The sequence below is a fragment of the Candoia aspera genome, chromosome 4 (genome assembly GCF_035149785.1).
Source record: "Candoia aspera isolate rCanAsp1 chromosome 4, rCanAsp1.hap2, whole genome shotgun sequence".
In the NCBI taxonomy this organism is placed as follows: Eukaryota; Metazoa; Chordata; class Lepidosauria; order Squamata; family Boidae; genus Candoia; species Candoia aspera.
In genome coordinates this window covers 71,451,252-71,479,134 of record NC_086156.1, presented here as the reverse complement: position 1 = coordinate 71,479,134, position 27,883 = coordinate 71,451,252, and the positions used below count along the sequence as shown (strand labels likewise).

General features: G+C 50.8%; 3 protein-coding genes across 3 annotated transcripts in view; all 3 read right to left on the bottom strand.

Annotated features, from left to right (window-relative positions):
• The window catches only part of LOC134495204 (mucin-3A-like), a 97,184-nt gene that overhangs the window by 8,499 nt on the left and 60,802 nt on the right, over window positions 1-27,883 (bottom strand). The window lies entirely within an intron of this gene.
• Window positions 3,952-7,532, bottom strand: LOC134496241 (interphotoreceptor matrix proteoglycan 1-like). Its single transcript, XM_063301976.1, has 5 exons — window positions 7,435-7,532; window positions 7,307-7,344; window positions 5,978-6,096; window positions 5,611-5,669; window positions 3,952-4,150 (listed from the first exon to the last, which is right to left on the bottom strand). The coding sequence occupies exons 2-5, from the start codon at window positions 7,329-7,331 to the stop codon at window positions 3,967-3,969; spliced, it is 387 nt and encodes a 128-aa protein (XP_063158046.1). The 5' UTR covers window positions 7,332-7,344; window positions 7,435-7,532; the 3' UTR covers window positions 3,952-3,966.
• On the bottom strand, window positions 12,559-26,670 carry LOC134496080 (integumentary mucin C.1-like; the record flags this gene model as incomplete). Its single annotated transcript, XM_063301838.1, has 5 exons — window positions 26,609-26,670; window positions 25,984-26,056; window positions 23,836-23,887; window positions 19,450-19,517; window positions 12,559-12,612 (listed from the first exon to the last, which is right to left on the bottom strand). Coding segments are annotated over exons 1-5 (309 nt in total), but the record flags the coding sequence as incomplete, so codon positions are not given.

The window sequence follows — 27,883 nt, the reverse complement described above, 5'->3', positions numbered from 1 at the left end:
GGTAAGTTTCAGCCAGGACTCCTTCAGTAATGACTTTTTTCTTTTCTCTTAAGAGGGACTTATACTGAACCTTTAAGTTCTTTAAGAGTTATACTGTATTTTGTCCTCTGAAGGGAGGTTTTTACTTTTTCTATATGCCCTGTTCTATGCCCTTTTTGTCTGTGCACACTCCTAATCAAACCTATTTCTATTTTTAATACCCCAGTTTCTGAAGTGTTGTTGTGTTCATTTGTTAAAAACCGATTTGAGGTTAGCAATTAACATTTCAGACTATTCGAAATATGGTCTTTGGGATTTATTGTCTTACAGATGTGCACAAATTTCTATAGTTTCTGGGGTTACCATCTAATTAGCAACTGCTATTGCATTATTGTCATTCCATTTAATTCGCACCTCAGTATTATTATTTTCAAGCATTGGAGGATAAATCATTTCAGCTCTAACATGTTTCCAAAGAGGTGTCATAGTTAATGTTAAGGGATGGTGATCGCTTTCTAGTCGTGAGTTGTCCTCCAGCTGCTGTAGGGCTTTTAAAAGATCACACAGCACAATCCAATAATAAACTATGGATCTCCTTCCTGCCCCCCACTGAGTATATTCTGCCAGGTGGTCCCCTTCCACAGAACCATTAAGTATATACAGCTCTAAGCATGCGGTCATCTGTCTAGCACATAAACCTGCCCAGTTAGATTTTGAATCCTTAGATTCCCTTATATAGAAGGGTTCCTCTAAGATATTCTCCTCATAAAAAATCTTGAATTGGCAAAATAATGTGTGATCTTTCGGTCCTGTCCTTGCATTTAAGTTCCCACCAATTATAATTGATGCTGCAGGGTATTTATCTAAACAGGTAAAGGAGGGGGAGGGGAGCTGGTGGAGCTACCAGCCTGATAACACACGTTTTTTGTCGTTCCTGCCTGTCTAATTATAGTAATAGATTTTTAGCAATTTTTATTGAATTATTTTACTTGAGTTCAACTTGTACTGTTTTGGGTGAGATGAATATGAAGGCAAAAACACAGATAAAGGACTCTGTGTGGATTTGAATGACATGGGAAAAAGAAAAAAATGGCATGGCACCAGCCCATGCTCTCTCCCCTTACGGAAGTCAGCTAAGCGACAAAAAATAGAGGAACTCTTTGCACAAAATGGATCTGTAAGTAAAACAAACTTGTTTATTTCCAACAAATCTGACGCACTAGAATGGGACCTTGAAACAGAATTGGAAAAACAACAGTTGTCAGAGCTCTCATTATCTGTCTGGGAAGAACTAACTGGGAGTTGGGATGCCCTCATGGACTCTCATTATGTGTCGCCATTTTAACTAATTAGTCCATCTACCAGCCTTAGGGGAACTGAAAATAAGCTTAAAGATAAAAAGCAAAATCAGGGAGAGGTTCCCATAGGAGAATTCAACTAAGTTTATGGCAAAACAGTGTCTGCTCACAGCACAAACTGTTATCTCTATATTTGAGCAATTGTCAGCCATAAAACACGGACTAGATGTGCTGAAAGGTGATATAGAGGCTTGTATTCAAAAGCAGGAAACCAGTCCCTTTACACCTACTAAAGCTTATGCAACTGCTTTATCTAACCCTCTTATTTCTGGCATACATGCTGTTAAAGAGCAAGCAATTAAAGAAAAAGTAAAACAATCTGATGAAATGCTGCAGCACCCAAATATGTGTACTAACAACCCTGTAACTCTTGACCAGGCAAAGGGGATGGGCTTCACACATACTAAAGCTCCTTTGGATGTTAAAGAAGTACTTTTTTCTAATTCAAATCACTTATTGCAGACACAACAGATGGTTCTCAGCATTTTTTTTTTTGAATAGTTATAACATCGGATGCTGGAATTCTACGAAAGCAATCGTGGTGGAATAAATCGTCAGCTGAGAGGTCAAAAGCAATGGCAGAATTAAAAAATATCTCTGAATCAGCTTGGGATCAAAATTTTGGGATCAAAACAGATCTAAACATTATGAATGTTGTAAAAAACCCAATATTTTGAGTTTGGTAAATATTCTTTGAACTACAGTCCAGGAGAGTATCAACACAATTAATACCTCTAGTCCAAACCTTGCTTTATTTCGATACCTCATATTTCATACTTGACATATCATAGTAGTTTCTTATCTTTTTGGCACCAAAAAGATAGCAATGTGCAAGCCTTCTTAGGGAGGGCATTCTATAATTGGTCACAATACCTGAGGGCCAATCAAGGATGAACAGAAAAGTACTTCTATCTCGCAACTCAGCCAATCCAGAAGAATACCATAATAAATGTTATCAAAAGCTGCTGAAATGAACAAGAAAACAAGGCCATTTCTTTCTTGGCAAAGGTCATCCTACAGGATGATCAAAACAGTTTTTGTCCCCAGTCTGAATCTACAGCTAGACTGAAATGTATTTAGAAAATTATCTAAATCTGACTCTTGGAATTGGTTGGCAAACAGTCATTTGAGCATCTTACCCCAAAATGGAATGTCAGCAATATTGCTTAGATTTCTTCAGGTGCAGCCTTGTTATTGTCTCTTTTAAAGAAATTAGTACCACTTAATCTCTGAAAAAAGATAATCTGCTGGACTCAAATAGATATTTCTCCTTATTAGTTAATACACAAAACTCACAGTGGTTAGGTATACAAGTAAACGGTCAAATGCAACAGTTTTCTGCATCTCTGTCCTTAATAACTGGAATATACCCAATAGGAGTGAACAAGACAATATGCTTCATTCTTCATGCAATAGAACTCGCTAATTGTGGGGTCCAAGTCAAGACAGAGTGTAAGTTATTTAACTTCAAAATAGCTTTTAAATTGATCACAGCAAGCTGTACAGAGCTTTAAAGATACTTCAGAATTTCATTAAACCTTATGTTAAGTCATCATGTGAAACACAAATGCCTCAATGAAGTTTTTAATCACACTGAACCATGGATATGGAAACGCCATGGGTCCCTTTTGGCTGAGGCACATAAATCAAGCGATGTCAGTTTCTCTACTTGATCTCCACTCATATGCTCCAATAGATTTGACAGTATCAGGAATTTAGGATTTTAGTTTAAAATTTAGTTCATAGAACTTCATTTTAAACTTAAAACTTTAAATTATTCATGCATTCAGACCCTGATCTATTCTTTGTTTTCATCCAAGACAATAAATAGGTGCCTCCCCAACTATCAAGTGAGCCATTATCCTTCCTGATTCCATCCACACTAATAGACAGCTGCAAAAGCACAGGACTGTACCATCATCACAGCTTTCAGTGGAAATATATTAGCAGAAAGAATTATCTTCTGCCAGCCAGCCAGCCAACTCCCCTCTGCCCCCATATTAATTACACAGATTGTTTGGAAAACAGCCTAAAACACAGCATGTACTAAAAACAATGCAGAGTGGAGTAGGGTGACCAGCAACATCTTTTTCCCTTTCTGTGTAGAACTCAGCTATTGTAGTTCAGATGATAAGCACTCACTGAATAGTAATTTTTACATTCTCCAAGCAGTTCTTCTGGAGGAGGTACTAAATGGTTCATGGTATTCCTGGCCTATTCACAGCATTGCAAGGTCAGCAGGCATGAAGACAAGTACCGTATATACAGTAACTGACTTCAAAATGCTTTGGCAGGTTTGGGGAGTAGAAACAGTGCCATGTGGAAATATCAACAGGCAGAAAGAGATCAGAATTCCTAGCTGGATTTAACTGAATGTGGAGGTGCAGCCTTGAGGAATTCTCATGTAGCATATTTGGCTATATCTGCTGTCTAATTGATGTGCATCTTCTTATGCATAGTATACATATTTATATTTAGAGCTATAGCGATAGTTACTTGTTTATTTATAAAGCTGTACGCCTCTGGTGCTCTTCTTAACCAAAAGAAGTTACAGTTGCTTACAGAAATAGCCCTGAAATTCCTGTTTATCAATCAGGAGGGATAAAAATATTCAAACCTTCCACTCAAATCAAAGAGTTTTATCCAGCCAGCACTTACCTGAAGTGTCATTACACTCCTGGGTGGAATTGATGGTATCCAGCCTCTGCTTCACTGAATCTTTAATACTCTCCAACTCCTTCTTAATCATGGACAGGTCATTTGTTACTATAGTTTGGAAGATGACTTCATGGATCACAATAATGCTGCCTTTACTAAGAGAACAGTGAAGGAAGTGCAATATCTGCTGAGCCACTGTTTTGTTTCTTGATCAGAATTTAGGACATATGCTTCTAGCCTTCCTTCTACCAAGAAGCTCAAGATGGCATGTGTGGCTTTCTCCCACTCAACTCTTTTTGACCCAGGGCCACCAAGTAAGCCTCATGACTGAGTGTGGTTTCTAGTTATTATATGTTTCATGATCATCACTCAACAGAAGCAGTGTTTATGTTGGGAAACTACTACTTTATTTATGTTGGAGAGCTACTTCTGGTTTGCTAGTAGCTCTCTTCAGGTATTTTCCTGAACACATGATGGCTGAAAGTATGTAAAAGGATTAGAGATATATACTGGCTTCAAAGTCATTGTGCACGCCTGCTCCCCAGTACTGGATTTAGACTTGGTGAGGCCCTAAGCTATATAAAGCTTGGAGGCCCCTTGTTAAAAAGTTACACCAGAAGGTCTTACAAAGGTGTGTACCAAAATAGGACCTTGGGTCATCACAAAAAATGGAAAACACACACACACTCATATATGCCTTTTAATTATTTAATTAATTATTTAATATTTTCAAATGGATGCATTTACTGATTACATACATTTGGCTTGCTGGATCTCTCTCATAACTATAATACAATATACCCTGGAAACAATACTTAAAGGTAATTTTTAAAATAATTTTAATATACATTAATATATATACAAAATGCTGACAAAATAAGTGCTCAGGATCACTTTTATTAATATAAGTAACTAGACAACCCATGACCCGTTGGGTCATTGTTTCAGAGAGATTTCCTTACCGGATTCCTCAGTGCCTTCAACAATTGCAGAACTTCTAATGTTCTGGAAAAGTTCTTAAAAATTCTGGGAGAAATGTATCTGCCTTGAAAGTAGCCAATGTTGAACTATATAGCCCAGTCAAACACAGGAGTTGGCCACAGGAAATGTTTTATGACATTTTATATTATGTCATAAAATGTTTATAAAATTTGCCAAATTTCTATTCCACAGGAGTTGTGGGTTCCGGATTTTGGACGCATTCTGTAAGTTAGCCCATTTGAGGTACCTTGGTTCAAAAATGGTTGCCCTGTGATGCCCTGCAGATTGTGATGCCTTAAGGTGTAGCTTGTTTAGCTTACGCCTAAATCTGGCGTAGCTGCTCCCACTTACACCATGACCTATCCACATTTAGCAGCAAAATCTGAAGAAGCACGACAAACCAAGATTCACAATGGCTCAGCAAATTACATATTCAAGTGAACAGAGGCAGCAGAACCTGGCACATCAGGGTTGCAATGAGGGAATAGAGCTACTATAGAACTTTATGGACTTCTCATTGGTGAACTGAAGCCAGAACTCATCACAGGGCTTATTATTCCAAGCTCTGACACATGAATATAAGCCACTAAAGAATTAAGTAAGATCTCAAGCAGTTTCTACCTTAGGTACCCACCTCATACGGATAACCTTCACATCATCATATCCAGGGATATTTTTATATATGTTTTTCATCTACATTAGAGAAAACAAAACAAAAGCAAAATGTCTTCATAAGCAAGGCAAAAACTACCTCAGAAAAGAACATTTCCTAAGAAGCAAACTATACCTGGTATAAAGCATACAGCTATATTTCCTCTAACATTTCCAGCTGCACAAAGTAGAGAGTTTGAGTGTGTCTGGGAAAGATAAGCTATCTTGCAAACATTAAGCCTACACACCTTGATTAATGAAAAGTAGTGCATATAATAGTTGACATTTAACTGGTCTCTCAGTGACAATGACCAAGAAAGGTGCGTATACCTGGATTGAGTGATTCTTACCTGATGCCTAAACTGAGTTTCAATTTCCTTATAATATGGTGAGCTTGGGTTTTCCAACGTTTCATTATATTTCTTGTTATCAACCTTCACCTGGGCTTCAACTGTAATAGGCACAGATACTAAAAGAGTGGAAAAGAGATGCCCACATGAGGTAGAAGAAATTACTTCCCAGCAAAGGAGTTCTCAAGGCATGCCGTGAATGTGTTGACAATCCCCAACATCAATTCTAAATAGAATTTTTTATTTTAAACATAAATGCCTAAATCCAAAGATCTACTGTGTTGCCTGAAAGCTCATTTTTAGTTTACAAATAAAAGCAAACTGTTTATGATCACACTGGATATGTCTCATTAGTAACAAAGGCATTTTTGAGGCTGTCTAAATATGATTTCCCTACTTCTTTTTAGAGGAAGAAAAGTCATATAGCCCAGCACTGGCAGTCACTTTCTGTAACCATGTGAGGGAAAAACAACAGCAGATTAACCTCTTTATCTTAGCTGATGGATGGTACCAGCCTCTCTGAGCCATCCTGCCCAGGATGATAGGAAGTGAGAGAACTATCTGTATTTTTGAATGATTGCATCCTACACTGAATTCAAAGGAATTCTACTTGGCTACACTTTCCACATTTGATACTTTCCAAATGTATTGGACAGCCATTTTTATCCAATAGAAGAGAATTATCTGCGTATCCATGAACACCAACTAGCACTCAGAAGACGAGATGAAAACTCCTTAATCTCACAACACGTGGACAGACTCAACCACACCTTCAACTGGGAAACTGTGAACATCCTACACCAAGCCAAACCTCCAAATACTAGGGAATTCCTGGAAGCTTGACATTCAGACAAATCAGCCATCAATAGACACATAGATATAAACCACATTTACAGACCATTCAAAGGAGATAAATAAAAAATAAAAAAAAACTAAGGAAACAAAAAGACCAGAACACATCCTCTCCAGCAGCCTACACCCAGATAAGCAGGGATTAACACTAGACAAACAATCAAGCAGAAAACAATGCACTAATCAAGGAACTACCAAGGAGAAAACCACACCCCCACCAACACTGGCAGGCCAAGCCACTATATATAAACAGGGAGCAAACCCCACACTGATTATAACTGATGATGTTACTTAGTCAGGTAATGAAATATCCACAGGCAAACAACCAAGCTCAGAGAGCACCAAGGACTCCATAATTCTTATTCCATTATGATGGAAGATATAATCCAACACACATCTGTAAGGCAAGCAGTTTGAGAAAACTGTACTAGACTGTCATCTGGAAAATATGATTGGGCTTTCTCTAACTGTACTTACATTCTTCGATAGAGATCTCATCCATAGGGAACTCACACCTGGGTCCATAGAATAAATCCTCATTGCAGATGCATTTGATTCCATCATAGGTTCCACCATTGAGGCATTCTTGAACAGGGAACTCACACTTGGGCCCATAGAATAAATCCTCATTGCAGATGCATTTGACCCCATCAAATATTCCACCATTGTAGCAGAACTCTGGAAGAGAGAAGTCCCCGCATGCTGATCTAATTTGGAAATCCTGGCACAAGGCAGACATTTATTATTTATTTATTTGTCAAATTAATCACCACCCATCTCCCCCTCAAGCGGGGACTGCAGTTTCCCAAGGAAGGTGTCTATCATGCCATCCCGGCAGAACAGCAGGGAGCTTCCTGTGACTCTTCAGAAGTTGCTGAATTGCCACTTTCAGCCACTCCAGCCAACATGCCCCAAAATAAGAGATGTGGGGAGTGGTTACTATATTTGGAAGGGCCACAAAAACCCTCCCCACAATAGAAATGTTAAAACTCAGGGAGAATTTTCTCTTATCCTTAGGCTATGGTGCCATACACAATTAAATGGGAGTGTGTCTGTATGTCGGTGTGATTTTGGATGGATATATGTTGCATCCTGGCTCTTCCCAATACATCCGCTCTAAATGCTACCCATTGTTAAAAATCATGCTGTGCTTCAAATTACAGAAATAAACAGAAGAAAGTCATGATTTTTGGAAGCCTAAAAAAAGAACTGCAGAAACATGGATCAAATCAAAACTGGTGCTTACCTGTTGTGGTAGTTCTCCTAGTGGTCACAGTTGTTCTAGTAGTGGACGTTCTGCTAGTTTGCTTGATTGTAGTTCTAGTTGTACTTGTACTTGTACTTGTACTTGTACTTGTACTTGTGGTACTTGTGACAGTGGAAGGACTGGAAGGAATGCCTGGCACTGGTTTGCTGGAGTGTGTTGATCCACTACTGCTGCGCATTTCCGAATTAGTAGTGAGCGCAGCACTACCCCTTGTGGTGCTGAATGTGGTTGTGGAGCTTGGTGCTGCCGAGGAGGGAAAACTTGCAGATGCTGTGTTAGGTAGAACAGCACCCACTGTGGTATTTGCAAGTGCTGGGGTAGTGTGCACTGTTGTGGAGCTGGGTGCCCTGGTGGAGAGGGTAATTGTGGATGGTGTGGTTACAGTGGGTTTATTCACGGTGGTATTAGCCTGTGAGGGAGAGGTCATGGAAACTGTGCTCAGGGTGGCACCACTCATGGTGGTGCCAGTGGTGGTTGGAGAGCTGTGTGTTTCACCCATGGTACTCCCGGTGGTGGTTAGTGTGGTCGGGGAGCTTGGTGCTGCCCCTGAGGGAGTAGGAGCAGATGCTGTGTTAGGTAGAACAGCAGCCACTGTGGTATTTGCAAGTGCTGGTGTAGTGTGCACTGTTGTGGAGCTGGGCGTCCTGGTGGAGAGGGTACTTGTGGATGGTGTGGTTACAGTGGGTTGATTCACAGTGGTATTAACCTGTGAGAGAGAGGTCATGGAAACTGTGCTCAGGGTGACACCACTCATGGTGGTGCCAGTGGTGGTTGGAGAGCTGTGTGTTTCACCCATGGTACTCCCGGTGGTGGTTAGTGTGGTCGGGGAGCTTGGTGCTGCCCCTGAGGGAGTAGGAGCAGATGCTGTGTTAGGTAGAACAGCAGCCACTGTGGTATTTGCAAGTGCTGGTGTAGTGTGCACTGTTGTGGAGCTGGGCGTCCTGGTGGAGAGGGTACTTGTGGATGGTGTGGTTACAGTGGGTTGATTCACGGTGGTATTAGCCTGTGAGGGAGAGGTCATGGAAACTGTGCTCAGGGTGGCACCACTCATGGTGGTGCCAGTGGTGGTTGGAGAGCTGTGTGTTTCACCCATGGTACTCCCGGTGGTGGTTAGTGTGGTCGGGGAGCTTGGTGCTGCCCCTGAGGGAGTAGGAGCAGATGCTGTGTTAGGTAGAACAGCAGCCACTGTGGTATTTGCAAGTGCTGGTGTAGTGTGCACTGTTGTGGAGCTGGGCATCCTGGTGGAGAGGGTACTTGTGGATGGTGTGGTTACAGTGGGTTGATTCACAGTGGTATTAACCTGTGAGAGAGAGGTCATGGAAACTGTGCTCAGGGTGACACCACTCATGGTGGTGCCAGTGGTGGTTGGAGAGCTGTGTGTTTCACCCATGGTACTCCCGGTGGTGGTTAGTGTGGTCGGGGAGCTTGGTGCTGCCCCTGAGGGAGTAGGAGCAGATGCTGTGCTAGGTAGAACAGCACCCACTGTGGTATTTGCAAGTGCTGGGGTAGTGTGCACTGTTGTGGACCTGGTCATCCTGGTGGAGAGGGTACTTGTGGATGGTGTGGTTACAGTGGGTTGATACACGGTGGTGTTATCCTGTGAGGGAGAGGTCATGGAAACTGTGCTCAGGGTGACACCACTCATGGTGGTGCCAGTGGTTGTTGGAGAGCTGTGTGTTTCACCCATGGTACTCCCGGTGGTGGTTAGTGTGGTCGGGGAGCTTGGTGCTGCCCCTGAGGGAGTAGGAGCTGATGCTGTGCTAGGTAGAACAGCACCCACTGTGGTATTTGCAAGTGCTGGGGCGGTGTGCACTGTTGTGGAGCTGGGCGTCCTGGTGGAGAGGGTACTTGTGGATGGTGTGGTTACAGTGGGTTTATTCACGGTGGTATTAGCCTGTGAGGGAGAGGTCATGGAAACTGTGCTCAGGGTGGCACCACTCATGGTGGTGCCAGTGGTGGTTGGAGAGCTGTGTGTTTCACCCATGGTACTCCCGGTGGTGGTTAGTGTGGTCGGGGAGCTTGGTGCTGCCCCTGAGGGAGTAGGAGCAGATGCTGTGTTAGGTAGAACAGCAGCCACTGTGGTATTTGCAAGTGCTGGTGTAGTGTGCACTGTTGTGGAGCTGGGCGTCCTGGTGGAGAGGGTACTTGTGGATGGTGTGGTTACAGTGGGTTGATTCACAGTGGTATTAACCTGTGAGAGAGAGGTCATGGAAACTGTGCTCAGGGTGACACCACTCATGGTGGTGCCAGTGGTGGTTGGAGAGCTGTGTGTTTCACCCATGGTACTCCCGGTGGTGGTTAGTGTGGTCGGGGAGCTTGGTGCTGCCCCTGAGGGAGTAGGAGCAGATGCTGTGTTAGGTAGAACAGCAGCCACTGTGGTATTTGCAAGTGCTGGTGTAGTGTGCACTGTTGTGGAGCTGGGCGTCCTGGTGGAGAGGGTACTTGTGGATGGTGTGGTTACAGTGGGTTGATTCACGGTGGTATTAGCCTGTGAGGGAGAGGTCATGGAAACTGTGCTCAGGGTGGCACCACTCATGGTGGTGCCAGTGGTGGTTGGAGAGCTGTGTGTTTCACCCATGGTACTCCCGGTGGTGGTTAGTGTGGTCGGGGAGCTTGGTGCTGCCCCTGAGGGAGTAGGAGCAGATGCTGTGTTAGGTAGAACAGCAGCCACTGTGGTATTTGCAAGTGCTGGTGTAGTGTGCACTGTTGTGGAGCTGGGCATCCTGGTGGAGAGGGTACTTGTGGATGGTGTGGTTACAGTGGGTTGATTCACAGTGGTATTAACCTGTGAGAGAGAGGTCATGGAAACTGTGCTCAGGGTGACACCACTCATGGTGGTGCCAGTGGTGGTTGGAGAGCTGTGTGTTTCACCCATGGTACTCCCGGTGGTGGTTAGTGTGGTCGGGGAGCTTGGTGCTGCCCCTGAGGGAGTAGGAGCAGATGCTGTGCTAGGTAGAACAGCACCCACTGTGGTATTTGCAAGTGCTGGGGTAGTGTGCACTGTTGTGGACCTGGTCATCCTGGTGGAGAGGGTACTTGTGGATGGTGTGGTTACAGTGGGTTGATACACGGTGGTGTTATCCTGTGAGGGAGAGGTCATGGAAACTGTGCTCAGGGTGACACCACTCATGGTGGTGCCAGTGGTTGTTGGAGAGCTGTGTGTTTCACCCATGGTACTCCCGGTGGTGGTTAGTGTGGTCGGGGAGCTTGGTGCTGCCCCTGAGGGAGTAGGAGCTGATGCTGTGCTAGGTAGAACAGCACCCACTGTGGTATTTGCAAGTGCTGGGGCGGTGTGCACTGTTGTGGAGCTGGGCGTCCTGGTGGAGAGGGTACTTGTGGATGGTGTGGTTACAGTGGGTTGATACACGGTGGTCTTAGCCTGTGAGGGAGAGGTCATGGAAACTCTGCTCACGGTGGCACCACTCATGGTCGCGCCAGTGGTGGTTGGAGAGCTGTGTGTTTCACCCATGGTACTCCCGGTGGTGGTTAGTGTGATCGGGGAGCTTGGTGCTGCCCCTGAGGGAGTAGGAGCAGATGCTGTGTTAGGTAGAACAGCACCCACTGTGGTATTTGCAAGTGCTGGGGTACTGGGCACTGTTGTGGAGCTGGGCGTCCTGGTGGAGAGGGTATTTGTGGATGGTGTGGTTTCAGTGGGTTGATACACGGTAGTGTTAGCCTGTGAGGGAGAGGTCATGGAAACTGTGCGCAGGGTGGCACCACTCATGGTGGCGCCAGTGGTTGTTGGAGAGCTGTGTGTTTCACCCATGGTACTCCCGGTGGTGGTTAGTGTGGTCGGGGAGCTTGGTGCTGCCCCTGAGGGAGTAGGAGCAGATGCTGTGTTAGGTAGAACAGCACCCACTGTGGTATTTGCAAGTGCTGGTGTAGTGTGCACTGTTGTGGAGCTGGGCGTCCTGGTGGAGTGGGTACTTGTGGATGGTGTGGTTACAGTGGGTTGATTCACAGTGGTATTAACCTGTGAGAGAGAGGTCATGGAAACTGTGCTCAGGGTGACACCACTCATGGTGGTGCCAGTGGTGGTTGGAGAGCTGTGTGTTTCACCCATGGTACACCCAGTGGTGGTTAGTGTAGTCGGGGAGCTTGGTGCTGCCCCTGAGGGAGTAGGAGCTGATGCTGTGCTAGGTAGAACAGCACCCACTGTGGTATTTGCAAGTGCTGGCGTAGTGTGCACTGTTGTGGAGCTGGGAGTCCTGGTGGAGTGGGTACTTGTGGATGGTGTGGTTACAGTGGGTTGATTCACGGTGGTATTAACCTGAGAGAGAGAGGTCATGGAAACTGTGCTCAGGGTGACACCACTCATGGTGGTGCCAGTGGTGGTTGGAGAGCTGTGTGTTTCACCCATGGTACTCCCGGTGGTGGTTAGTGTGGTCGGCGTGCTTGGTGCTGCCCCTGAGGGAGTAGGAGCTGATGCTGTGCTAGGTAGAACAGCACCCACTGTGGTATTTGCAAGTGCTGGGGTAGTGTGCACTGTTGTGGAGCTGGGCGTCCTGGTGGAGAGGGTACTTGTGGATGGTGTGGTTACAGTGGGTTGATACACGGTGGTGTTATCCTGTGAGGGAGAGGTCATGGAAACTGTGCTCAGGGTGACACCACTCATGGTGGTGCCAGTGGTTGTTGGAGAGCTGTGTGTTTCACCCATGGTACTCCCGGTGGTGGTTAGTGTGGTCGGGGAGCTTGGTGCTGCCCCTGAGGGAGTAGGAGCTGATGCTGTGCTAGGTAGAACAGCACCCACTGTGGTATTTGCAAGTGCTGGGGTAGTGTGCACTGTTGTGGAGCTGGGCGTCCTGGTGGAGAGGGTACTTGTGGATGGTGTGGTTACAGTGGGTTGATACACGGTGGTGTTAGCCTGTGAGGGAGAGGTCATGGAAACTGTGCCCACGGTGGCACCACTCATGGTGGCGCCAGTGGTGGTTGGAGAGCTGTGTGTTTCACCCATGGTACTCCCGGTGGTGGTTAGTGTGGTCGGGGAGCTTGCTGCTGCCCCTGAGGGAGTAGGAGCTGATGCTGTGCTAGGTAGAACAGCACCCACTGTGGTATTTGCAAGTGCTGGCGTAGTGTGCACTGTTGTGCAGCTGGGCGTCCTGGTGGAGAGGGTACTTGTGGATGGTGTGGTTACAGTGGGTTGATTCACAGTGGTATTAACCTGTGAGAGAGAGGTCATGGAAACTGTGCTCAGGGTGACACCACTCATGGTGGTGCCAGTGGTGGTTGGAGAGCTGTGTGTTTCACCCATGGTACTCCCGGTGGTGGTTAGTGTGGTCGGGGAGCTTGGTGCTGCCCCTGAGGGAGTAGGAGCAGATGCTGTGTTAGGTAGAACAGCAGCCACTGTGGTATTTGCAAGTGCTGGTGTAGTGTGCACTGTTGTGGAGCTGGGCATCCTGGTGGAGAGGGTACTTGTGGATGGTGTGGTTACAGTGGGTTGATTCACAGTGGTATTAACCTGTGAGAGAGAGGTCATGGAAATTGTGCTCAGGGTGACACCACTCATGGTGGTGCCAGTGGTGGTTGGAGAGCTGTGTGTTTCACCCATGGTACTCCCGGTGGTGGTTAGTGTGGTCGGGGAGCTTGGTGCTGCCCCTGAGGGAGTAGGAGCAGATGCTGTGCTAGGTAGAACAGCACCCACTGTGGTATTTGCAAGTGCTGGGGTAGTGTGCACTGTTGTGGACCTGGTCATCCTGGTGGAGAGGGTACTTGTGGATGGTGTGGTTACAGTGGGTTGATACACGGTGGTGTTATCCTGTGAGGGAGAGGTCATGGAAACTGTGCTCAGGGTGACACCACTCATGGTGGTGCCAGTGGTTGTTGGAGAGCTGTGTGTTTCACCCATGCTACTCCCGGTGGTGGTTAGTGTGGTCGGGGAGCTTGCTGCTGCCCCTGAGGGAGTAGGAGCAGATGCTGTGTTAGGTAGAACAGCACCCACTGTGGTATTTGCAAGTACTGGGGTACTGGGCACTGTTGTGGAGCTGGGCGTCCTGGTGGAGAGGGTACTTGTGGATGGTGTGGTTACAGTGGGTTGATTCACAGTGGTATTAACCTGTGAGAGAGAGGTCATGGAAACTGTGCTCAGGGTGACACCACTCATGGTGGTGCCAGTGGTGGTTGGAGAGCTGTGTGTTTCACCCATGGTACTCCCGGTGGTGGTTAGTGTGGTCGGGGAGCTTGGTGCTGCCCCTGAGGGAGTAGGAGCAGATGCTGTGCTAGGTAGAACAGCACCCACTGTGGTATTTGCAAGTGCTGGGGTAGTGTGCACTGTTGTGGACCTGGTCATCCTGGTGGAGAGGGCACTTGTGGATGGTGTGGTTACAGTGGGTTGATACACGGTGGTGTTATCCTGTGAGGGAGAGGTCATGGAAACTGTGCTCAGGGTGACACCACTCATGGTGGTGCCAGTGGTTGTTGGAGAGCTGTGTGTTTCACCCATGGTACTCCCGGTGGTGGTTAGTGTGATCGGGGAGCTTGGTGCTGCCCCTGAGGGAGTAGGAGCTGATGCTGTGCTAGGTAGAACAGCACCCACTGTGGTATTTGCAAGTGCTGGGGCAGTGTGCACTGTTGTGGAGCTGGGCGTCCTGGTGGAGAGGGTACTTGTGGATGGTGTGGTTACAGTGGGTTGATACACGGTGGTGTTAGCCTGTGAGGGAGAGGTCATGGAAACTGTGCTCACGGTGGCACCACTCATGGTGGTGCCAGTGGTTGTTGGAGAGCTGTGTGTTTCACCCATGGTACTCCCGGTGGTGGTTAGTGTGGTCGGGGAGCTTGCTGCTGCCCCTGAGGGAGTAGGAGCAGATGCTGTGTTAGGTAGAACAGCACCCACTGTGGTATTTGCAAGTACTGGGGTACTGGGCACTCTTGTGGAGCTGGGCGTCCTGGTGGAGAGGGTACTTGTGGATGGTGTGGTTACAGTGGGTTGATTCACAGTGGTATTAACCTGTGAGAGAGAGGTCATGGAAACTGTGCTCAGGGTGACACCACTCATGGTGGTGCCAGTGGTGGTTGGAGAGCTGTGTGTTTCACCCATGGTACTCCCGGTGGTGGTTAGTGTGGTCGGGGAGCTTGGTGCTGCCCCTGAGGGAGTAGGAGCAGATGCTGTGCTAGGTAGAACAGCACCCACTGTGGTATTTGCAAGTGCTGGGGTAGTGTGCACTGTTGTGGACCTGGTCATCCTGGTGGAGAGGGCACTTGTGGATGGTGTGGTTACAGTGGGTTGATACACGGTGGTGTTATCCTGTGAGGGAGAGGTCATGGAAACTGTGCTCAGGGTGACACCACTCATGGTGGTGCCAGTGGTTGTTGGAGAGCTGTGTGTTTCACCCATGGTACTCCCGGTGGTGGTTAGTGTGATCGGGGAGCTTGGTGCTGCCCCTGAGGGAGTAGGAGCTGATGCTGTGCTAGGTAGAACAGCACCCACTGTGGTATTTGCAAGTGCTGGGGCAGTGTGCACTGTTGTGGAGCTGGGCGTCCTGGTGGAGAGGGTACTTGTGGATGGTGTGGTTACAGTGGGTTGATACACGGTGGTGTTAGCCTGTGAGGGAGAGGTCATGGAAACTGTGCTCACGGTGGCACCACTCATGGTCGCGCCAGTGGTGGTTGGAGAGCTGTGTGTTTCACCCATGGTACTCCCGGTGGTGGTTAGTGTGATCGGGGAGCTTGGTGCTGCCCCTGAGGGAGTAGGAGCAGATGCTGTGTTAGGTAGAACAGCACCCACTGTGGTATTTGCAAGTGCTGGGGTACTGGGCACTGTTGTGGAGCTGGGCGTCCTGGTGGAGAGGGTACTTGTGGATGGTGTGGTTACAGTGGGTTGATTCAAGGTTGTGTTAGCCTGTGAGGGAGAGGTCATGGAAACTGTGCTCAGGGTGGCACCACTCATGGTGGTGCCAGTGGTGGTTGGAGAGCTGTGTGTTTCACCCATGGTACTCCTGGTGGTGGTTAGTGTGGTCGGGGAGCTTGGTGCTGCCCCTGAGGGAGTAGGAGCTGATGCTGTGCTAGGTAGAACAGCACCCACTGTGGTATTTGCATGTGCTGGGGTAGTGTGCACTGTTGTGGAGCTGGGCGTCCTGGTGGAGAGGGTATTTGTGGATGGTGTGGTTTCAGTGGGTTGATACACGGTAGTGTTAGCCTGTGAGGGAGAGGTCATGGAAACTGTGCGCAGGGTGGCACCACTCATGGTGGCGCCAGTGGTTGTTGGAGAGCTGTGTGTTTCACCCATGGTACTCCCGGTGGTGGTTAGTGTGGTCGGGGAGCTTGGTGCTGCCCCTGAGGGAGTAGGAGCAGATGCTGTGTTAGGTAGAACAGCCCCCACTGTGGTATTTGCAAGTGCTGGTGTAGTGTGCACTGTTGTGGAGCTGGGCGTCCTGGTGGAGTGGGTACTTGTGGATGGTGTGGTTACAGTGGGTTGATTCACAGTGGTATTAACCTGTGAGAGAGAGGTCATGGAAACTGTGCTCAGGGTGACACCACTCATGGTGGTGCCAGTGGTGGTTGGAGAGCTGTGTGTTTCACCCATGGTACTCCCAGTGGTGGTTAGTGTAGTCGGGGAGCTTGGTGCTGCCCCTGAGGGAGTAGGAGCTGATGCTGTGCTAGGTAGAACAGCACCCACTGTGGTATTTGCAAGTGCTGGCGTAGTGTGCACTGTTGTGGAGCTGGGCGTCCTGGTGGAGTGGGTACTTGTGGATGGTGTGGTTACAGTGGGTTGATTCACGGTGGTATTAACCTGAGAGAGAGAGGTCATGGAAACTGTGCTCAGGGTGACACCACTCATGGTGGTGCCAGTGGTGGTTGGAGAGCTGTGTGTTTCACCCATGGTACTCCCGGTGGTGGTTAGTGTAGTCGGCGTGCTTGGTGCTGCCCCTGAGGGAGTAGGAGCTGATGCTGTGCTAGGTAGAACAGCACCCACTGTGGTATTTGCAAGTGCTGGGGTAGTGTGCACTGTTGTGGAGCTGGGCGTCCTGGTGGAGAGGGTACTTGTGGATGGTGTGGTTACAGTGGGTTGATACACGGTGGTGTTATCCTGTGAGGGAGAGGTCATGGAAACTGTGCTCAGGGTGACACCACTCATGGTGGTGCCAGTGGTTGTTGGAGAGCTGTGTGTTTCACCCATGGTACTCCCGGTGGTGGTTAGTGTGGTCGGGGAGCTTGGTGCTGCCCCTGAGGGAGTAGGAGCTGATGCTGTGCTAGGTAGAACAACACCCACTGTGGTATTTGCAAGTGCTGGGGTAGTGTGCACTGTTGTGGAGCTGGGCGTCCTGGTGGAGAGGGTACTTGTGGATGGTGTGGTTACAGTGGGTTGATACACGGTGGTGTTAGCCTGTGAGGGATTGGTCATGGAAACTGTGCTCACGGTGGCACCACTCATGGTGGCGCCAGTGGTGGTTGGAGAGCTGTGTGTTTCACCCATGGTACTCCCGGTGGTGGTTAGTGTGGTCGGGGAGCTTGGTGCTGCCCCTGAGGGAGTAGGAGCTGATGCTGTGCTAGGTAGAACAGCACCCACTGTGGTATTTGCAAGTGCTGGGGTAGTGGGCACTGTTGTGGAGCTGGGCGTCCTGGTGGAGAGGGTACTTGTGGATGGTGTGGTTACAGTGGGTTGATTCACGGTGGTATTAACCTGAGAGAGAGAGGTCATGGAAACTGTGCTCAGGGTGACACCACTCATGGTGGTGCCAGTGGTGGTTGGAGAGCTGTGTGTTTCACCCATGGTACTCCCGGTAGTGGTTAGTGTGATCGGGGAGCTTGGTGCTGCCCCTGAGGGAGTAGGAGCTGATGCTGTGCTAGGTAGAACAGCACCCACTGTGGTATTTGCAAGTGCTGGGGTAGTGTGCACTGTTGTGGAGCTGTGCGTCCTGGTGGAGTGGGTACTTGTGGATGGTGTGGTTACAGTGGGTTGATTCACGGTGGTATTAACCTGAGAGAGAGAGGTCATGGAAACTGTGCTCAGGGTGACACCACTCATGGTGGTGCCAGTGGTGGTTGGAGAGCTGTGTGTTTCACCCATGGTACCCCCGGTGGTGGTTAGTGTGGTCGGGGAGCTTGGTGCGGCCCCTGAGGGAGTAGGAGCAGATGCTGTGCTAGGTAGAACAGCACCCACTGTGGTATTTGCAAGTGCTGGGGTAGTGTGCACTGTTGTGGAGCTGGGCGTCCTGGTGGAGAGGGTACTTGTGGATGGTTTGGTTACAGTGGGTTGATACACGGTGGTGTTAGCCTGTGAGGGAGAGGTCATGGAAACTGTGCCCACGGTGGCACCACTCATGGTGGTGCCAGTGGTGGTTGGAGAGCTGTGTGTTTCACCCATGGTACTCCCGGTGGTGGTTAGTGTGGTCGGGGAGCTTGGTGCTGCCCCTGAGGGAGTAGGAGCTGATGCTGTGCTAGGTAGAACAGCACCCACTGTGGTATTTGCAAGTGCTGGGGTAGTGTGCACTGTTGTGGAGCTGGGCGCCCTGGTGGAGAGGGTACTTGTGGATGGTGTGGTTACAGTGGGTTGATACACGGTGGTGTTATCCTGTGAGGGAGAGGTCATGGAATCTGTGCTCAGGGTGGCACCACTCATGGTGGCGCCAGTGGTTGTTGGAGAGCTGTGTGTTTCACCCATGGTACTCCCGGTGGTGGTTAGTGTGGTCGGGGAGCTTGGTGCTGACCCTGAGGGAGTAGGAGCAGATGCTGTGTTAGGTAGAACAGCACCCACTGTGGTATTTGCAAGTGCTGGTGTAGTGTGCACTGTTGTGGAGCTGGGCGTCCTGGTGGAGTGGGTACTTGTGGATGGTGTGGTTACAGTGGGTTCATTCACAGTGGTATTAACCTGTGAGAGAGAGGTCATGGAAACTGTGCTCAGGGTGACACCACTCACGGTGGTGCCAGTGGTGGTTGGAGAGCTGTGTGTTTCACCCATGGTACTCCCGGTGGTGGTTAGTGTGGTCGGGGAGCTTGGTGCTGCCCCTGAGGGAGTAGGAGCTGATGCTGTGCTAGGTAGAACAGCACCCACTGTGGTATTTGCAAGTGCTGGGGTAGTGGGCACTGTTGTGGAGCTGGGCATCCTGGTGGAGTGGGTACTTGTGGATGGTGTGGTTACAGTGGGTTGATACACAGTGGTGTTAGCCTGTGAGGGATTGGTCATGGAAACTGTGCTCACGGTGGCACCACTCATGGTGGCGCCAGTGGTGGTTGGAGAGCTGTGTGTTTCACCCATGGTACTCCCGGTGGTGGTTAGTGTGGTCGGGGAGCTTGGTGCTGCCCCTGAGGGAGTAGGAGCTGATGCTGTGCTAGGTAGAACAGCACCCACTGTGGTATTTGCAAGTGCTGGGGTAGTGGGCACTGTTGTGGAGCTGGGCGTCCTGGTGGAGAGGGTACTTGTGGATGGTGTGGTTACAGTGGGTTGATTCACGGTGGTATTAACCTGAGAGAGAGAGGTCATGGAAACTGTGCTCAGGGTGACACCACTCATGGTGGTGCCAGTGCTGGTTGGAGAGCTGTGTGTTTCACCCATGGTACTCCCGGTAGTGGTTAGTGTGATCGGGGAGCTTGGTGCTGCCCCTGAGGGAGTAGGAGCTGATGCTGTGCTAGGTAGAACAGCACCCACTGTGGTATTTGCAAGTGCTGGGGTAGTGTGCACTGTTGTGGAGCTGTGCGTCCTGGTGGAGTGGGTACTTGTGGATGGTGTGGTTACAGTGGGTTGATTCACGGTGGTATTAACCTGAGAGAGAGAGGTCATGGAAACTGTGCTCAGGGTGACACCACTCATGGTGGTGCCAGTGGTGGTTGGAGAGCTGTGTGTTTCACCCATGGTACCCCCGGTGGTGGTTAGTGTGGTCGGGGAGCTTGGTGCGGCCCCTGAGGGAGTAGGAGCAGATGCTGTGCTAGGTAGAACAGCACCCACTGTGGTATTTGCAAGTGCTGGGGTAGTGTGCACTGTTGTGGAGCTGGGCGTCCTGGTGGAGAGGGTACTTGTGGATGGTGTGGTTACAGTGGGTTGATACACGGTGGTGTTAGCCTGTGAGGGAGAGGTCATGGAAACTGTGCCCACGGTGGCACCACTCATGGTGGTGCCAGTGGTGGTTGGAGAGCTGTGTGTTTCACCCATGGTACTCCCGGTGGTGGTTAGTGTGGTCGGGGAGCTTGGTGCTGCCCCTGAGGGAGTAGGAGCTGATGCTGTGCTAGGTAGAACAGCACCCACTGTGGTATTTGCAAGTGCTGGGGTAGTGTGCACTGTTGTGGAGCTGGGCGCCCTGGTGGAGAGGGTACTTGTGGATGGTGTGGTTACAGTGGGTTGATACACGGTGGTGTTATCCTGTGAGGGAGAGGTCATGGAATCTGTGCTCAGGGTGGCACCACTCATGGTGGCGCCAGTGGTTGTTGGAGAGCTGTGTGTTTCACCCATGGTACTCCCGGTGGTGGTTAGTGTGGTCGGGGAGCTTGGTGCTGACCCTGAGGGAGTAGGAGCAGATGCTGTGTTAGGTAGAACAGCACCCACTGTGGTATTTGCAAGTGCTGGTGTAGTGTGCACTGTTGTGGAGCTGGGCGTCCTGGTGGAGTGGGTACTTGTGGATGGTGTGGTTACAGTGGGTTCATTCACAGTGGTATTAACCTGTGAGAGAGAGGTCATGGAAACTGTGCTCAGGGTGACACCACTCACGGTGGTGCCAGTGGTGGTTGGAGAGCTGTGTGTTTCACCCATGGTACTCCCGGTGGTGGTTAGTGTGGTCGGGGAGCTTGGTGCTGCCCCTGAGGGAGTAGGAGCTGATGCTGTGCTAGGTAGAACAGCACCCACTGTGGTATTTGCAAGTGCTGGGGTAGTGGGCATTGTTGTGGAGCTGGGCATCCTGGTGGAGAGGGTACTTGTGGATGGTGTGGTTACAGTGGGTTGATACACAGTGGTGTTAGCCTGTGAGGGATTGGTCATGGAAACTGTGCTCACGGTGGCACCACTCATGGTGGCGCCAGTGGTGGTTGGAGAGCTGTGTGTTTCACCCATGGTACTCCCGGTGGTGGTTAGTGTGGTCGGGGAGCTTGGTGCTGCCCCTGCGGGAGTAGGAGCTGATGCTGTGCTAGGTAGAACAGCACCCACTGTGGTGTTTGCAAGTGCTGGGGTAGTGGGCACTGTTGTGGAGCTGGGCGTCCTGGTGGAGAGGGTACTTGTGGATGGTGTGGTTACAGTGGGTTGATTCACGGTGGTATTAACCTGAGAGAGAGAGGTCATGGAAACTGTGCTCAGGGTGACACCACTCATGGTGGTGCCAGTGGTGGTTGGAGAGCTGTGTGTTTCACCCATGGTACTCCCGGTAGTGGTTAGTGTGATCGGGGAGCTTGGTGCTGCCCCTGAGGGAGTAGGAGCTGATGCTGTGCTAGGTAGAACAGCACCCACTGTGGTATTTGCAAGTGCTGGGGTAGTGTGCACTGTTGTGGAGCTGTGCGTCCTGGTGGAGTGGGTACTTGTGGATGGTGTGGTTACAGTGGGTTGATTCACGGTGGTATTAACCTGAGAGAGAGAGGTCATGGAAACTGTGCTCAGGGTGACACCACTCATGGTGGTGCCAGTGGTGGTTGGAGAGCTGTGTGTTTCACCGATGGTACCCCCGGTGGTGGTTAGTGTGGTCGGGGAGCTTGGTGCGGCCCCTGAGGGAGTAGGAGCAGATGCTGTGCTAGGTAGAACAGCACCCACTGTGGTATTTGCAAGTGCTGGGGTAGTGTGCACTGTTGTGGAGCTGGGCGTCCTGGTGGAGAGGGTACTTGTGGATGGTGTGGTTACAGTGGGTTGATACACGGTGGTGTTAGCCTTTGAGGGAGAGGTCATGGAAACTGTGCCCACGGTGGCACCACTCATGGTGGTGCCAGTGGTGGTTGGAGAGCTGTGTGTTTCACCCATGGTACTCCCGGTGGTGGTTAGTGTGGTCGGGGAGCTTGGTGCTGCCCCTGAGGGAGTAGGAGCTGATGCTGTGCTAGGTAGAACAGCACCCACTGTGGTATTTGCAAGTGCTGGGGTAGTGTGCACTGTTGTGGAGCTGGGCGCCCTGGTGGAGAGGGTACTTGTGGATGGTGTGGTTACAGTGGGTTGATACACGGTGGTGTTATCCTGTGAGGGAGAGGTCATGGAATCTGTGCTCAGGGTGGCACCACTCATGGTGGCGCCAGTGGTTTTTAGAGAGCTGTGTGTTTCACCCATGGTACTCCCGGTGGTGGTTAGTGTGGTCGGGGAGCTTGGTGCTGACCCTGAGGGAGTAGGAGCAGATGCTGTGTTAGGTAGAACAGCACCCACTGTGGTATTTGCAAGTGCTGTTGTAGTGTGCACTTTTGTGGAGCTGGGCGTCCTGGTGGAGTGGGTACTTGTGGATGGTGTGGTTACAGTGGGTTCATTCACAGTGGTATTAACCTGTGAGAGAGAGGTCATGGAAACTGTGCTCAGGGTGACACCACTCACGGTGGTGCCAGTGGTGGTTGGAGAGCTGTGTGTTTCACCCATGGTACTCCCGGTGGTGGTTAGTGTGGTCGGGGAGCTTGGTGCTGCCCCTGAGGGAGTAGGAGCTGATGCTGTGCTAGGTAGAACAGCACCCACTGTGGTATTTGCAAGTGCTGGGGTAGTGTGCACTGTTGTGGAGCTGGGCGTCCTGGTGGAGAGGGTACTTGTGGATGGTGTGGTTACAGTGGGTTGATACACAGTGGTGTTAGCCTGTGAGGGAGAGGTCATGGAAACTGTGCTCACGGTGGCACCACTCATGGTGGTGCCGGTGGTGGTTGGAGAGCTGTGTGTTTCACCCATGGTACTCCCGGTGGTGGTTAGTGTGGTCGGGGAGCTTGGTGCTGCCCCTGAGGGAGTAGGAGCTGATGCTGTGCTAGGTAGAACAGCACCCACTGTGGTATTTGCAAGTGCTGGGGTAGTGTGCACTGTTGTGGAGCTGGGCGTCCTGGTGGAGAGGGTACTTGTGGATGGTGTGGTTACAGTGGGTTGATACACGGTGGTGTTATCCTGTGAGGGAGAGGTCATGGAATCTGTGCTCAGGGTGGCACCACTCATGGTGGCGCCAGTGGTTGTTGGAGAGCTGTGTGTTTCACCCATGGTACTCCCGGTGGTGGTTAGTGTTGTCGGGGAGCTTGGTGCTGCCCCTGAGGGAGTAGGAGCAGATGCTGTGTTAGGTAGAACAGCACCCACTGTGGTATTTGCAAGTGCTGGTGTAGTGTGCACTGTTGTGGAGCTGGGCGTCCTGGTGGAGTGGGTACTTGTGGATGGTGTGGTTACAGTGGGTTCATTCACAGTGGTATTAACCTGTGAGAGAGAGGTCATGGAAACTGTGCTCAGGGTGACACCACTCACGGTGGTGCCAGTGGTGGTTGGAGAGCTGGGTGTTTCACCCATGGTACTCCCGGTGGTGGTTAGTGTGGTCGGGGAGCTTGGTGCTGCCCCTGAGGGAGTAGGAGCTGATGCTGTGCTAGGTAGAACAGCACCCACTGTGGTATTTGCAAGTGCTGGGGTAGTGGGCACTGTTGTGGAGCTGGGCGTCCTGGTGGAGAGGGTACTTGTGGATGTTGTGGTTACAGTAGGTTGATACACAGTGGTGTTAGCCTGTGAGGGAGATGTCATGGAAACTGTGCTCACGGTGGCACCACTCATGGTGGCGCCAGTGGTGGTTGGAGAGCTGTGTGTTTCACCCATGGTACTCCCGGTGGTGGTTAGTGTGGTCGGGGAGCTTGGTGCTGCCCCTGAGGGAGTAGGAGCTGATGCTGTGCTAGGTAGAACAGCACCCACTGTGGTATTTCCAAGTGCTGGGGTACTGGGCACTCTTGTGGAGCTGGGCGTCCTGGTGGAGAGGGTACTTGTGGATGGTGTGGTTACAGTGGGTTGATACACGGTGGTGTTATCCTGTGAGGGAGAGGTCATGGAAACTGTGCTCAGGGTGACACCACTCATGGTGGTGCCAGTGGTTGTTGGAGAGCTGTGTGTTTCACCCATGGTACTCCCGGTAGTGGTTAGTGTGATCGGGGAGCTTGGTGCTGCCCCTGAGGGAGTAGGAGCTGATGCTGTGCTAGGTAGAACAGCACCCACTGTGGTATTTGCAAGTGCTGGGGTAGTGTGCACTGTTGTGGAGCTGTGCGTCCTGGTGGAGTGGGTACTTGTGGATGGTGTGGTTACAGTGGGTTGATTCACGGTGGTATTAACCTGAGAGAGAGAGGTCATGGAAACTGTGCTCAGGGTGACACCACTCATGGTGGTGCCAGTGGTGGTTGGAGAGCTGTGTGTTTCACCCATGGTACCCCCGGTGGTGGTTAGTGTGGTCGGGGAGCTTGGTGCTGACCCTGAGGGAGTAGGAGCAGATGCTGTGTTAGGTAGAACAGCACCCACTGTGGTATTTGCAAGTGCTGGTGTAGTGTGCACTGTTGTGGAGCTGGGCGTCCTGGTGGAGTGGGTACTTGTGGATGGTGTGGTTACAGTGGGTTCATTCACAGTGGTATTAACCTGTGAGAGAGAGGTCATGGAAACTGTGCTCAGGGTGACACCACTCACGGTGGTGCCAGTGGTGGTTGGAGAGCTGGGTGTTTCACCCATGGTACTCCCAGTGGTGGTTAGTGTGGTCGGGGAGCTTGGTGCTGCCCCTGAGGGAGTAGGAGCTGATGCTGTGCTAGGTAGAACAGCACCCACTGTGGTATTTGCAAGTGCTGGGGTAGTGGGCACTGTTGTGGAGCTGGGCGTCCTGGTGGAGAGGGTACTTGTGGATGGTGTGGTTACAGTGGGTTGATTCACGGTGGTATTAACCTGATAGAGAGAGGTCATGGAAACTGTGCTCAGGGTGACACCACTCATGGTGGTGCCAGTGGTGGTTGGAGAGCTGTGTGTTTCACCCATGGTACTCCCGGTAGTGGTTAGTGTGATCGGGGAGCTTGGTGCTGCCCCTGAGGGAGTAGGAGCTGATGCTGTGCTAGGTAGAACAGCACCCACTGTGGTATTTGCAAGTGCTGGGGTAGTGTGCACTGTTGTGGAGCTGTGCGTCCTGGTGGAGTGGGTACTTGTGGATGGTGTGGTTACAGTGGGTTGATTCACGGTGGTATTAACCTGAGAGAGAGAGGTCATGGAAACTGTGCTCAGGGTGACACCACTCATGGTGGTGCCAGTGGTGGTTGGAGAGCTGTGTGTTTCACCGATGGTACCCCCGGTGGTGGTTAGTGTGGTCGGGGAGCTTGGTGCGGCCCCTGAGGGAGTAGGAGCAGATGCTGTGCTAGGTAGAACAGCACCCACTGTGGTATTTGCAAGTGCTGGGGTAGTGTGCACTGTTGTGGAGCTGGGCGTCCTGGTGGAGAGGGTACTTGTGGATGGTGTGGTTACAGTGGGTTGATACACGGTGGTGTTAGCCTGTGAGGGAGAGGTCATGGAAACTGTGCCCACGGTGGCACCACTCATGGTGGTGCCAGTGGTGGTTGGAGAGCTGTGTGTTTCACCCATGGTACTCCCGGTGGTGGTTAGTGTGGTCGGGGAGCTTGGTGCTGCCCCTGAGGGAGTAGGAGCTGATGCTGTGCTAGGTAGAACAGCACCCACTGTGGTATTTGCAAGTGCTGGGGTAGTGTGCACTGTTGTGGAGCTGGGCGCCCTGGTGGAGAGGGTACTTGTGGATGGTGTGGTTACAGTGGGTTGATACACGGTGGTGTTATCCTGTGAGGGAGAGGTCATGGAATCTGTGCTCAGGGTGGCACCACTCATGGTGGCGCCAGTGGTTTTTAGAGAGCTGTGTGTTTCACCCATGGTACTCCCGGTGGTGGTTAGTGTGGTCGGGGAGCTTGGTGCTGACCCTGAGGGAGTAGGAGCAGATGCTGTGTTAGGTAGAACAGCACCCACTGTGGTATTTGCAAGTGCTGTTGTAGTGTGCACTTTTGTGGAGCTGGGCGTCCTGGTGGAGTGGGTACTTGTGGATGGTGTGGTTACAGTGGGTTCATTCACAGTGGTATTAACCTGTGAGAGAGAGGTCATGGAAACTGTGCTCAGGGTGACACCACTCACGGTGGTGCCAGTGGTGGTTGGAGAGCTGTGTGTTTCACCCATGGTACTCCCGGTGGTGGTTAGTGTGGTCGGGGAGCTTGGTGCTGCCCCTGAGGGAGTAGGAGCTGATGCTGTGCTAGGTAGAACAGCACCCACTGTGGTATTTGCAAGTGCTGGGGTAGTGGGCACTGTTGTGGAGCTGGGCGTCCTGGTGGAGAGGGTACTTGTGGATGGTGTGGTTACAGTGGGTTGATACACAGTGGTGTTAGCCTGTGAGGGAGAGGTCATGGAAACTGTGCTCACGGTGGCACCACTCATGGTGGTGCCGGTGGTGGTTGGAGAGCTGTGTGTTTCACCCATGGTACTCCCGGTGGTGGTTAGTGTGGTCGGGGAGCTTGGTGCTGCCCCTGAGGGAGTAGGAGCTGATGCTGTGCTAGGTAGAACAGCACCCACTGTGGTATTTGCAAGTGCTGGGGTAGTGTGCACTGTTGTGGAGCTGGGCGTCCTGGTGGAGAGGGTACTTGTGGATGGTGTGGTTACAGTGGGTTGATACACGGTGGTGTTATCCTGTGAGGGAGAGGTCATGGAATCTGTGCTCAGGGTGGCACCACTCATGGTGGCGCCAGTGGTTGTTGGAGAGCTGTGTGTTTCACCCATGGTACTCCCGGTGGTGGTTAGTGTTGTCGGGGAGCTTGGTGCTGCCCCTGAGGGAGTAGGAGCAGATGCTGTGTTAGGTAGAACAGCACCCACTGTGGTATTTGCAAGTGCTGGTGTAGTGTGCACTGTTGTGGAGCTGGGCGTCCTGGTGGAGTGGGTACTTGTGGATGGTGTGGTTACAGTGGGTTCATTCACAGTGGTATTAACCTGTGAGAGAGAGGTCATGGAAACTGTGCTCAGGGTGACACCACTCACGGTGGTGCCAGTGGTGGTTGGAGAGCTGGGTGTTTCACCCATGGTACTCCCGGTGGTGGTTAGTGTGGTCGGGGAGCTTGGTGCTGCCCCTGAGGGAGTAGGAGCTGATGCTGTGCTAGGTAGAACAGCACCCACTGTGGTATTTGCAAGTGCTGGGGTAGTGGGCACTGTTGTGGAGCTGGGCGTCCTGGTGGAGAGGGTACTTGTGGATGTTGTGGTTACAGTAGGTTGATACACAGTGGTGTTAGCCTGTGAGGGAGATGTCATGGAAACTGTGCTCACGGTGGCACCACTCATGGTGGCGCCAGTGGTGGTTGGAGAGCTGTGTGTTTCACCCATGGTACTCCCGGTGGTGGTTAGTGTGGTCGGGGAGCTTGGTGCTGCCCCTGAGGGAGTAGGAGCTGATGCTGTGCTAGGTAGAACAGCACCCACTGTGGTATTTCCAAGTGCTGGGTTACTGGGCACTCTTGTGGAGCTGGGCGTCCTGGTGGAGAGGGTACTTGTGGATGGTGTGGTTACAGTGGGTTGATACACGGTGGTGTTATCCTGTGAGGGAGAGGTCATGGAAACTGTGCTCAGGGTGACACCACTCATGGTGGTGCCAGTGGTTGTTGGAGAGCTGTGTGTTTCACCCATGGTACTCCCGGTAGTGGTTAGTGTGATCGGGGAGCTTGGTGCTGCCCCTGAGGGAGTAGGAGCTGATGCTGTGCTAGGTAGAACAGCACCCACTGTGGTATTTGCAAGTGCTGGGGTAGTGTGCACTGTTGTGGAGCTGTGCGTCCTGGTGGAGTGGGTACTTGTGGATGGTGTGGTTACAGTGGGTTGATTCACGGTGGTATTAACCTGAGAGAGAGAGGTCATGGAAACTGTGCTCAGGGTGACACCACTCATGGTGGTGCCAGTGGTGGTTGGAGAG

Excerpts from the sequence above, each read along its gene's own strand:
- LOC134496241 (XM_063301976.1), bottom strand. The coding sequence starts at position 7,331 with ATGGATGAGATCTCTATCGAAGAAT. Across the intron at positions 5,670-5,977 it reads AAACTCAGTTTAGGCATCAG|ATGAAAAACATATATAAAAA; the intron begins GTAAGAATCACT and ends TCTCTAATGTAG. Across the intron at positions 4,151-5,610 it reads GTGAAGGTTATCCGTATGAG|TAAAGGCAGCATTATTGTGA; the intron begins GTGGGTACCTAA and ends CTGTTCTCTTAG.